The sequence below is a fragment of the Stegastes partitus genome, unplaced genomic scaffold (genome assembly GCF_000690725.1).
Source record: "Stegastes partitus isolate 25-593 unplaced genomic scaffold, Stegastes_partitus-1.0.2 Scaffold285, whole genome shotgun sequence".
NCBI classification, from domain to species: domain Eukaryota; kingdom Metazoa; phylum Chordata; class Actinopteri; family Pomacentridae; genus Stegastes; species Stegastes partitus.
In genome coordinates this window covers 118271-128486 of record NW_007578016.1, presented here as the reverse complement: position 1 = coordinate 128486, position 10216 = coordinate 118271, and the positions used below count along the sequence as shown (strand labels likewise).

The following is a 10216-nucleotide window of genomic DNA, read 5'->3' as shown; positions in this document are numbered from 1 at the left end:
GCCAAAAACTCCTGACCTTAAATGTGATTGGACAACTCGAACACTTATCACGAGAGCAGGGCGATTGTAAATAAAGGGACCCAAAGGTTGCAGCAATAAAATTCAAATTGAGATTTCATGCATATGTGGCATTGATTCTGGCATTTTGTAATGCAGACATAAAAGATCTGCACAAGATAGTAAGTTATGACATCTGTGAAAGGCTTTGAATCATTCAGATTTTATTTAACGATGAACTTTGCTGCCATTATCAGTTGAAATGACACACAGTCAGATAATATTCTTTTATCATTCTCTTAATCTGTGTCAACTATAACAGCAACAAAACCCCACTGGATGAGGGTGCAGTCCATTTTTCTGCTAAAAGTCCTACTTTTTCTAAATACTTAGAAAAAGAAAGAGGCTTTCTCAGTACATCACCACAGAAAAAAAAACAAAAACATGATAAATACACCAGGGTTGGTTAATTACATGAAAAATAACCTGAATGCAGAATGTATCACATAATGCAACTAATTATTTCTCACATGCACAGTGCCTTTATCAAACACTAAACAGTATAAATTGGACAGAGTGCTTTTAGGAAGCACAAGCACTCTGCTGTATTCACAGAAAAAGCGGGCATGAGAACTAACATTCCACCATCAAACAGGCAACAACAACCATCCAGCCAGTGTTCAAAATGTCACGGCTGACTGAGAACTGTCTGGAAACTCTGTGAAGAGTGTCATACTTGGCAGCTGCGACATATAAACATTGCAAAAAAGACAGCCAACGTGTTTTACTGGATTGAAATGACTCTATAACAGATCAGTGACAGAGCAGCTGTCACTGCTAAATAGAACAGCTGGGATGTGTGATGTTTGTCTGTATGGAAATAGACGTGTTCAAACAACTCAGGTGGTTCGGGGTATTCTCTGTTTGAGGGTAGATTTCCTGCGAGTTCTCTGTAAGTTCTGTCTCAGTCCTGCATAAGTTTGCGTTTGATGGTTGAACTCTCAGACGAGAGGTGGACAAAAAGAGCTCCAGCTGCCGTCCGTGCCCTCAGCTCATACATGTCGTAGTCATGGGCCCACTCCACATTTCCCCAGCGTCGAATCTGTGAAGGAGGGGAAAAAAAACAGGTTGGAGGAATAAACTGAGAATAACTTAGGTTTGTCTGCCTTAACATGCACACACACATCAGATATTTGGAGAATTTCTGCAAAGCAAACAAGAAAAACCAGGGCTCAGAAAAGCAAAGTCAGCCTCTACAAGGGCCTGTACATTGTGTGCTGCCAAGTTAGTCTTAATGGGGAAACACTATGACAACAGAAGAGGGTGCTGTTTCTCTGGCACAACCGAAACAAACTTTTGAAGTTTTTGGCAACAACAGATGCAGGGGAATGACAGTTTTAACAATAAAATGTTGGTAAAAAATGCTGGGTGCCCTCTGCATACCTGGTATTCCTCCTCCAGTCTGGATAACAGCACAGCCTGCTCCACACTCAGATGTCTGTCAATCATCCCCAGTGACAGCACAACAGACTTCAGCTGGGTGATCACATATTCAAGACCTGCACAAGAGCAATCATAAAAGTGTAAAACCTTTCAATAGCACTATTGCTGTCAATCATAAAACTGATTACTAGTATAGTTAATAATATAGCTATTCCACTTGCCACATCATCTCACCCCCTCATCATTTTCTTGCCCCATTTACAGCTACCACACAAGCAAAACAAAGCACCAGAACTACAGACAAAAGCATATCGTATATAAATCAATGTTCATTTTATCTCAGATCAGTTAGGGACTTCTTACCTGTCAAAGACCAAAAATTGTAAGAATTAAGGTGCTGCCGGAACGTATCTCTGGTTGCCTCAGGAATCTCAGGACCCAAAATACTGGATGAGGAGCCAATAGTGACATTATATCTGCAATAAAGTGGTGGGAGACAAAGATTAAAGAAAGTACTTAATTTACATCATTTGGGGGTTTCAATGCCAGACTATGTGCCTTAGCCATGACAAAAGCTGCTGCTATTATACCTATTTTCGATCCAGTGGAGCACAGGGTCCCACTCATTCTTCTGTAGCTCAACCAAACCATGGGGCTCATCTACTCTGTAACTACACAAAACATAAAAACGACTCACATCACAACCACAATAACTGCAAGAAACGGGCAATACCAACATTTTAACAATGCAAGAACACATGCAAATAACCAGCAATGTGTGAAATCGAAAGCCCCTTTCACATAACCTTTATCAGCTTTACTCCACCTGTGCGTAAAACACAGAGAGGCAATGAAGGTAGTCACAGATGAATGATGTCTTCATGAAAGGGAGAGCTGGCATGGTGGGACACGACACACTAGACACTAACGCTGTTGTGCTACACGTCACGCCTGATTCCAGAATGCTGTAATTTTTTTAATTTAATGTGAACAATCAACAGTGGCATAATGAGGAGGTCTTCTTGGCTGAATTACAGACTCTATGTGAAAGGGGCTCAAGACAACAAACTTATTCAAATACAGAACAGAATTTTTTGCTGCAGCATTCAAAATGAAGCCACAAAAAAACAGTTAATTTCATCCTTTTGTTGTTGTCTTGCGTCGATGTCTTCCACAAATTTGGATTTAAACTGAAAGTGTGTCATTTCATTAAAAATATGGACATTTAATACCTATGTTGTCATTGTGTCAGTTCCTCTTTTGCAGGCATTAAATGCAGTGATGTGTAAATATTGATTATAGTGACTGACAATCCCTATTAGAGAAATTAATAAAACAAACTCTGGCTTGATATGAATGTGTGAATAAATTACTAGTATTAGTAATAAAAAAAAAGTGAGGTATACCAGACAGTGTCAGTCTCCAGAAACTTCAGAGCTGCATTGATCATTTGGTCCTTGTTGCGTTGGGTAGGATTGTCCAGAGCTGTGTTGCACAGAGTGGTCTGCAGGAAGAGATGACAATACCAGCTCAAGTTTTGATTTAACACCCTGAACTAAAGACAGGAAGCAATTACAAACGTAACATGCATAAATGAGTAGCAGCAAAGTTTGCTGAGAATCACTTCACAATTAGTCCTGGAGTAAACTTTTGTGTGCCGATAGAGGATCTGGGTTTAAGCACTTTTTAGACTGATTGTGTCGTTTTGAATCCTCACAACCGTCTCACAAAAAGAAAAAGTAACTGTCAAGTCAACTGATGCATAGTATGCAGTTGTTGATTTCTAGGGCATCAATGTAGAGATATTAAATGCCGAAACCAAAAAATGTGTAACTGAAAATGCATGACAACACATGAATAAAGCAACTTCAGACATCTACATATTAAGCAAACCTAAATGCACTCTGACAATAAAGATGACAGGATTCCTCCAAAAAACTTGCTGGCAGGGGTGGTAATAACCAGAAACACCTCATCTTGTTAGTAATACAGTTTCAAGATAACTTTTTAACAAATAGCCAATCTTTTCCCTCTTTTCCCCGATGCTTAAAGAATCTAACATTACATATTGTGAAACTATGGGCGTCTTTTAAAATGAGCAGAACTGCTTTTTATTTTAAGTGAGGCAGACAGGTGCCATCACTGTGACACATTATAAGAAATGCTGAATCTACTCCCAGGTTAAATGCCGTACCATGTGCATCGTGTAGAACTTGAGCGTTTCCCTTTGAGCATCCCATTCGGTTGCCACGGCGATGGCCAGGGCTTCATTTGGCACCGTGAACAGCTTTCCTCCTGGAGTTTTTAGCTTCCTTCGGTCGAGGTTTACCTCATATAAACCCCCTATATAAAACATAAAAAAAAGTATAATAAACATATTCATTTTGGCACAAGTATGGATAAGAATACACTGATTCTTGAAACATGCTCATGTATTGAATAATAATAAAAGCTAATTTCATAGTTGTGAGCATTATTTTACCTTTGTGCTGACTACTGAAAAACATCTGAGACAAAACAACCTGTTTTCTCAAACGCATGAACACACAACTACTATGTTTGACTTGATTCATAGTGATATTTGACACTCACCTTCACCTTGGGATATGGTGACATCTTGATAAAATCTCTTTCTCTCTGGTTAAAAGAAGAACATACCATCAATGGGATTAAATCACACAAATCCACAGCAGAAGACAGAGGTTTCATCCAGTGTTTATGTATCTTACCTGCTGTGGCTGTGGAGTATTTCAAAGCACACCTAGGATGTTGCCTTCTTGGACACACTTTACTGAGAGACAGGACATTTCCAAACTTGACAATACTTCTAAACATAGTGGAGACGAGATGAAGATGTTTTTAAGCAAAGATCCAAAAGAGAGACTTCCCTTGAAGCTAGCTGTCTCTGATAGTTCCTGGGCTAACAATGCAGCATTATACGAGTATGTACTTTTCCTATTACCGCTAATTCTTGTTTATTCTGCACTGCTTAGCTGCATAAAGTCGCTACGTCTCCATGTACTGCTTCACATTTCTTTCTCATCTTTCTAGTAGCTCCGACGTTCAAAAGCACGCGTCTGACCTTCTGTGCTTGACAGCGTCGCATAGCCTCCTTAGTGTTCGGGAAATGTAGTTTTTAAGTGCCTCTGCGCTCCCTTACACAACACCAAAAAAAACTACACCCAAATGTTCCCATAAAACCTTCCGCTCGTTGAACCAATGAACTGTGGCGATGTTTGCAAGGTGAAGTCCGTTGACCAATAAGAGGGGCGGATACTCCCTGCCACAGCGCGGCGTCGAAGTCCACTTACTTCTGTGGCAGCTTGGTGCCTGATAAACTGAACTGTAGCGGAATTAAGTGGAATTTGAATGTTGGTGGACCTCCTCAGCCGGCCTCCGCCTCTTCGTAGACGCCGACAGAGTCCCACGTCCAGACGGCCATTGACCGCGGTCGGTGCCCAAGCCAGCGAAGCGGGAGCCATGCCTGTCCCCGCTGGATACCTCAGCGACTCCCCAGCCGCGGCCTTCGCATCCTCGGCCTCACTTATCCCGCCGCCTCCGATAAACACCCAGCAGCCCGGTGTTGTCACTTCGCTCCTGTACAGCGGCTCCAAGTTCAGGGGCCACCAGAAGAGCAAAGGGAACTCTTACGACGTGGAGGTCGTTTTACAGGTGGGGCTGTGAGGCGGATGTTTGGTTATTCGGTCGAGATGTCAGTAGGGGGGTTTGGTGATCTGTCAAACGGGCGGTGTGATGATTGACAGCTGGAAAATCAGTCCTGGCCTGTCCTGGAGAAAGTCGCCTAGCTAGCTGTGGATGTAGCACTGCCTACGACTGCACACAACACAGCCTCTTTCAGCTTTAAACACACATTTTATTAAATGTTTTCGTGTTTCTAAGCTATTTTATTATCATAGAATACTGCTAAAGAGATTGAATCATTTGTGGCTTCTTCATTTAATTGAGAACAACCAAAACAAAATGCATGTTTATGGCTGTTATCACCCATTCATTACTGTTTAATACAGAAGGAACTACCTGTTACAGACATGAGATGAATGTCAACATTGGTATTTATTTTCTGTTTAAAGCATGTCACCATGGAGGATTCCTACTTGTGTGGCTACCTGAAGATTAAAGGACTGACAGAGGTGAGAACATTAGTTCCCTTTATTAATCCACTGACATAAATGAGTCAAACAGTGTCTCACATCATAAATAAGCACTCCGTCCCATGGGAATTGTTGGAGATTTTGACGTATTTAGACGAAAAAAAACATTTGATCTTCTTTATATAGAGTCTAAAGATAAAGGTACACATGACAATGAGCTATTTTCTTATGTTAGTCATCAAAAATCTCAATTGATGTTATAGATGTTCTTCCACAGGAAAGATAAGAGCCAGTGTTGCCCCCTTGAGCAAACTACCTTCTTGTTCTTATTTTGCATGATTTATCTACCAGTCTCTGACATAAGCCTGCTGACATTTGTGACCACCCCTTAAGGCAAAATTCCTTTAGTTGCAAGGTTTTTTTTTTTAACATTTTTTTGGCGTGTGCTGCCTGTTTGAAATCCCCCACAACATTTACTGGGATTCAAATTTGGGCTTTGGCTCGAGGCCATTCATAACCCTTCATTTCTTCTTTTTGAGCCATTCCTTGGTGGATTTTCTAGTGTGGTTAGGATCGTTCTCCTGTTGAAAGGTCTGAAACTTTTGGATGGATGGCTTTGCATGATCTTAAAGCTTTGATATGATGCAGAATTCATAGTTGAACCAGTGACTGCAGGCTGCCCCGCGAAGAAACCTCAAACCGCGACATTTCTACCCCCATGCTTTACAGCTGGCACTCAGTTCTTCTTTTTGGTCTGCACCGAACATTTCCATTGTTACTGTGGCCAAACAGCTCAATCTTCGATTCATCTGTCCAGAGCACATTACTCCAAAAGGCCTGTTCTTTCTCTATACGTTCACTGCCTGATGCCTGTGGTTTTGCTCGAATGTTCTTTTTGGACAGCAAAGGTTTCTTCCTGACACGCCTCCCATGCAGGGCAAATCTGTGCAGTCTCTTTCTGATAATAGACGAAGCACATTTTCGAGTTATTAAAGTGGAATAATTTATTTTAAATTATTTGGAGATCTTTTTAAATCCCTCACCAGACTCATAGCCGTCCACAGTCTATTTTCCTAAAGGCTTAGATGGTTCTTTAGATCTTGGCATGATAACACATTTGAAGAGCGCTCTATAGCCTGACACGTTTAAGTAAGACAGGATTAATCTGTCACTTACTAGGGTGGTTTGCATATGATCTGTGACACCTGATTCTAATTTTATGGATTTGAAGGTGTGAGCATGTTTGAGTGTTCCCCCTGTTATTAAGAAACATTATTTAAAAGAGGATCAAACGTTTTCTTGTTCAAATATACTGGAAAAAGTCTGCAATTGCTATTGGATTGTTTTTTTCACACGACATTGGCTGTGTTTGATGACCTTTTCAGTGGACAGTACAGCCGGTTTCAGGCCTTTTTTTTCTTTTTTGAATCAAAGAATATGCCATGATAAACCCCTCAACAGGTTTTCACATTAAATCTTTGTCACAAGCTTATATGAGCAAGCAGCGCAAACATCGCTGAACATGAACCCTACATGGTTGTCTTTACAATTTGCTAATGATATTGTTTTAAATTGCGATTTTGATTTGAATCATCCCTACATCCTAGTGTACAATATGATGGCGCATGTCACTGTATATTTTCCTGCTTTTACAACCAGCATGGCCACTTTCTACCTTGTACTTTGTTGTAGAACAATCATGTTCTGTTGTTTTAATCCAACATTGGACTGACAGATTTAACCATTAGCATTGCCCGTTGCATCACTTCCAAAGGGTAGAAAACGACATCTCTTGGGTTGGCAAACAAAACAAATCATGACTGAGTGTTCCTCGCTCTTGGTTGCCCTTTTAGGAATATCCAACTCTGACCACATTCTTCGCTGGAGAGATCATCAGCAGGAAACGGCCGTTTCTCACTCGGAAATGGGATGCAGATGAGGATGTGGATCGTAAGCACTGGGTAAGATGAAACCTTGTTCATTCATAATCTACGAAAGTGCTCCACAGCCGGCTGGTTCTCTGTGATGTAATCCAGTTTACTTTCTGTCCAAAGGGCAAGTTTCAGGCCTTCTACCAGTACGCAAAGACATTCAACTCTGATGATTTTGACTATGAAGATCTGAAGAACTCCGACTATATTTTCATGAGGTGGAAGGTAAGAAGCTACCAAAATCGAGCTTGACCATCCAGTGTGTTGTATTAAGTCACCTCTGAACTGCATTTCTCACGCTGCCCGTCCCTCTCAGGAGCAGTTTCTGGTCCCTGACCACACAATCAAAGACATCAGCGGCGCTTCCTTTGCTGGATTCTACTACATTTGCTTCCAGAAATCCACAGCAACAATTGAGGGCTACTACTACCACCGGAGCTCTGAATGGTAACGCAGCACCACACAAGTTACTGTGACATAAAGTTAGGTCGTTTTTAGAAACATTAGCAAGTGGACTTGCTATTGAAAAGTTGCTGGATCAAATCCTAGACCAGCTGCAAAATCTGGGCAGGAAAAGTCATTAAGAGACACAGTTTCTAGGTTTCTGCAGCTTTTGTCAAGGTGCCCTTTCTTCCACATTGCTCCTTGGGAGCTCAGATAATTAGTAGATGAATGTGGCTTTTTCAAACAGTTCCAGGTTAAAATGTGTAACTTTATATGGATGCAGCAGAGCGGTCCAACCCGCAGTTTGTTGCATTTGATTTATGTGGTCGTACTGCCTGGTTATAAGCAAACTCAGCCCTGCCTGCACTCCATCTTTAGTGTTTTCATTTTTATTTGACATTCTTTGGCATTTCTTTCAACTCCCTCCGCACATAAAGGTTTGGCTATTGTTGCAGAAGCCCTGTGATTTTTATTCCATCCCATTTTCATTTCAGTTTTCTATTCCATTTTGTCTGTCCAAAGGCTTGGAAGCAGTTTTTGCTGCCTTCTTGGACTGCGTTTTTATTTTATGCCATTTTTCAAAAGTGCAAAACGAGAAAACAGTCAACACTTGTGTCACATTTATTACGCAAATCAGAATTGTGAGCAACAAAAACATGAAGAAAAATGTGACTTACCGTCACGTCATTTTTCTCATCAGTAAATGTCGACTTTCAGATGCCAATATTCATCCTATTTTCAATCTTTTTTTTTCAAGCCTTTCATTTTGGGTCTGTTTTTGACATACTGGACCACCGTTCTGTTGGAAGGACTGAGAACAGCAAATGAGTTACTGTTAATATGATAGATGTTGTTCAAACTTAGTTGTTTCCTGGAAAAATAATTAAAGCATGTTGTTGAAGCAGTGTGTCAGAGAGGCCAAAGTGCTTTATTTTTATTACTATTATCCAGTGAAAACCACCACATATCTCCAAATTCTAGGTTTAGATTTTTTTCCTGATGAACTGAAGGCATTTCTTTGTAGTTTGGAGAAAAAAAACAAAAAACTGCTATGCTTCTCCCTCAAGTCGTTATCTTTACGATTTCCATTCCCATTGAATTGGCAACGCCCAGTATAGCAGTTCCTGTGGTTCCTTCGCTATGGAAGACTCGTGTTTGGCCTGTTGAATGTTTTTAATGTGAAGGAGCGGCAGTGAGATGTCCCATTTGCAACCTCATGCAGCTGCAATACGATGTAAACAGAGTGATCCGTAAATGGTGAGGCTAATCGTGAGAGGATAAATTTATGCTGCGCTGCATTCTTGCATTGTTTTCCTGTGAATATGGTGTGTGCTTGAAGGCAGTTTTAATTTTTGTGTGGGAATGGCAGACTCCCATCACAAAGTAGAACCTACCTGAATGTAAATGCATTATTAGTTTAATTAAAATAAAAAGGTATTTGATTAATAATGGATTATATCATGAAGAAAAATAAGCCACATAAACCCGTGGGATTATCTGGAGAAAAAACAAAGCTGAAAATAGTGGTTGTTTTCCTCAACTTGCTGATGATGCATTGTTTTCACCAGACATCTTGCAGCTTATAAGCCTCGATGAATAAACAAACTTTCCAAGGCATCATATACGTGTTTCTCCAGATTAGTGTTTCTTAAGCCAGGGAGCGTGTGACTCACACATGACAGGTAGAGTTTTCCTACTGTTGTGTGTTTTAGTCACGCTAAGCTGCCGTGATGTTTGTGTTTTTCTAAAAAGTTATCCATTTTAATCACAGCATTCGCCTCCCTGCATGCAAATGTTCCACCAAAACAATTCGCCCCGCCGCTATTTTAGGTCAACACTGTTGCCGCATCCTGTTCTAAGCTCGGCCTATGATGGCTGTGATTGGTTCATAGAAACGCAATGATGCCAGATTTCCCCCCCCCCCCAGAGCAGAATGAGGTGCGGTCAGACCGTTCTACACACTGTTTGCTGTGTCAGCACTAATGAATGGTCTGGTTATGCAAGAATAACCTGAAGCACTAATGAAGCTTCGAAAAGACGGGCGGTCAAAACAAAGTACAATTAGATTGCTATAGATTGTAAAATCAATGACACAAGAGTGAAGCTAAACTCCAAGCCACAGAGATTAAAGAAGAAAGATAAAGACAAACCGATTTCTCTGAAGCCTTCAGCACAGTTAAGGTGCAGAGGACGGGGGATGAACAAGCATAGGTTAGCCGTGGCTAGCTCTGCTACTTGGCATCTGTTACATGTCATTACAGTTTGTTGCAGTTAAAACTGGTGATGCAC

At 40.9% G+C, this 10216-nt stretch overlaps 2 protein-coding genes across 2 annotated transcripts in view; one reads left to right on the top strand and one right to left on the bottom strand.

Moving 5' to 3' along the window:
* Positions 1-199: 199 nt before the first annotated feature.
* atpaf2 (ATP synthase mitochondrial F1 complex assembly factor 2) lies at positions 200-4557 on the bottom strand. Its single transcript, XM_008282754.1, has 8 exons — positions 4170-4557; positions 4033-4077; positions 3635-3783; positions 2847-2944; positions 2031-2111; positions 1804-1916; positions 1441-1556; positions 200-1099 (listed from the first exon to the last, which is right to left on the bottom strand). Exons 1-8 carry the CDS (start codon positions 4273-4275, stop codon positions 962-964), a joined length of 846 nt encoding a protein of 281 aa, XP_008280976.1. The 5' UTR covers positions 4276-4557; the 3' UTR covers positions 200-961.
* Positions 4558-4708: 151 nt separating this feature from the next.
* LOC103357979 (glucose-induced degradation protein 4 homolog) overlaps positions 4709-10216 on the top strand; it is a 7871-nt gene continuing 2363 nt past the window's right edge. Inside the window, exons 1-5 of the mRNA XM_008282753.1 lie at positions 4709-5112; positions 5532-5591; positions 7406-7513; positions 7607-7708; positions 7800-7930. Of these exons, the coding sequence (XP_008280975.1) occupies positions 4810-5112; positions 5532-5591; positions 7406-7513; positions 7607-7708; positions 7800-7930 (704 nt within the window). The 5' untranslated portion in view covers positions 4709-4809. The remainder of the gene's footprint in view (positions 5113-5531; positions 5592-7405; positions 7514-7606; positions 7709-7799; positions 7931-10216) is intronic.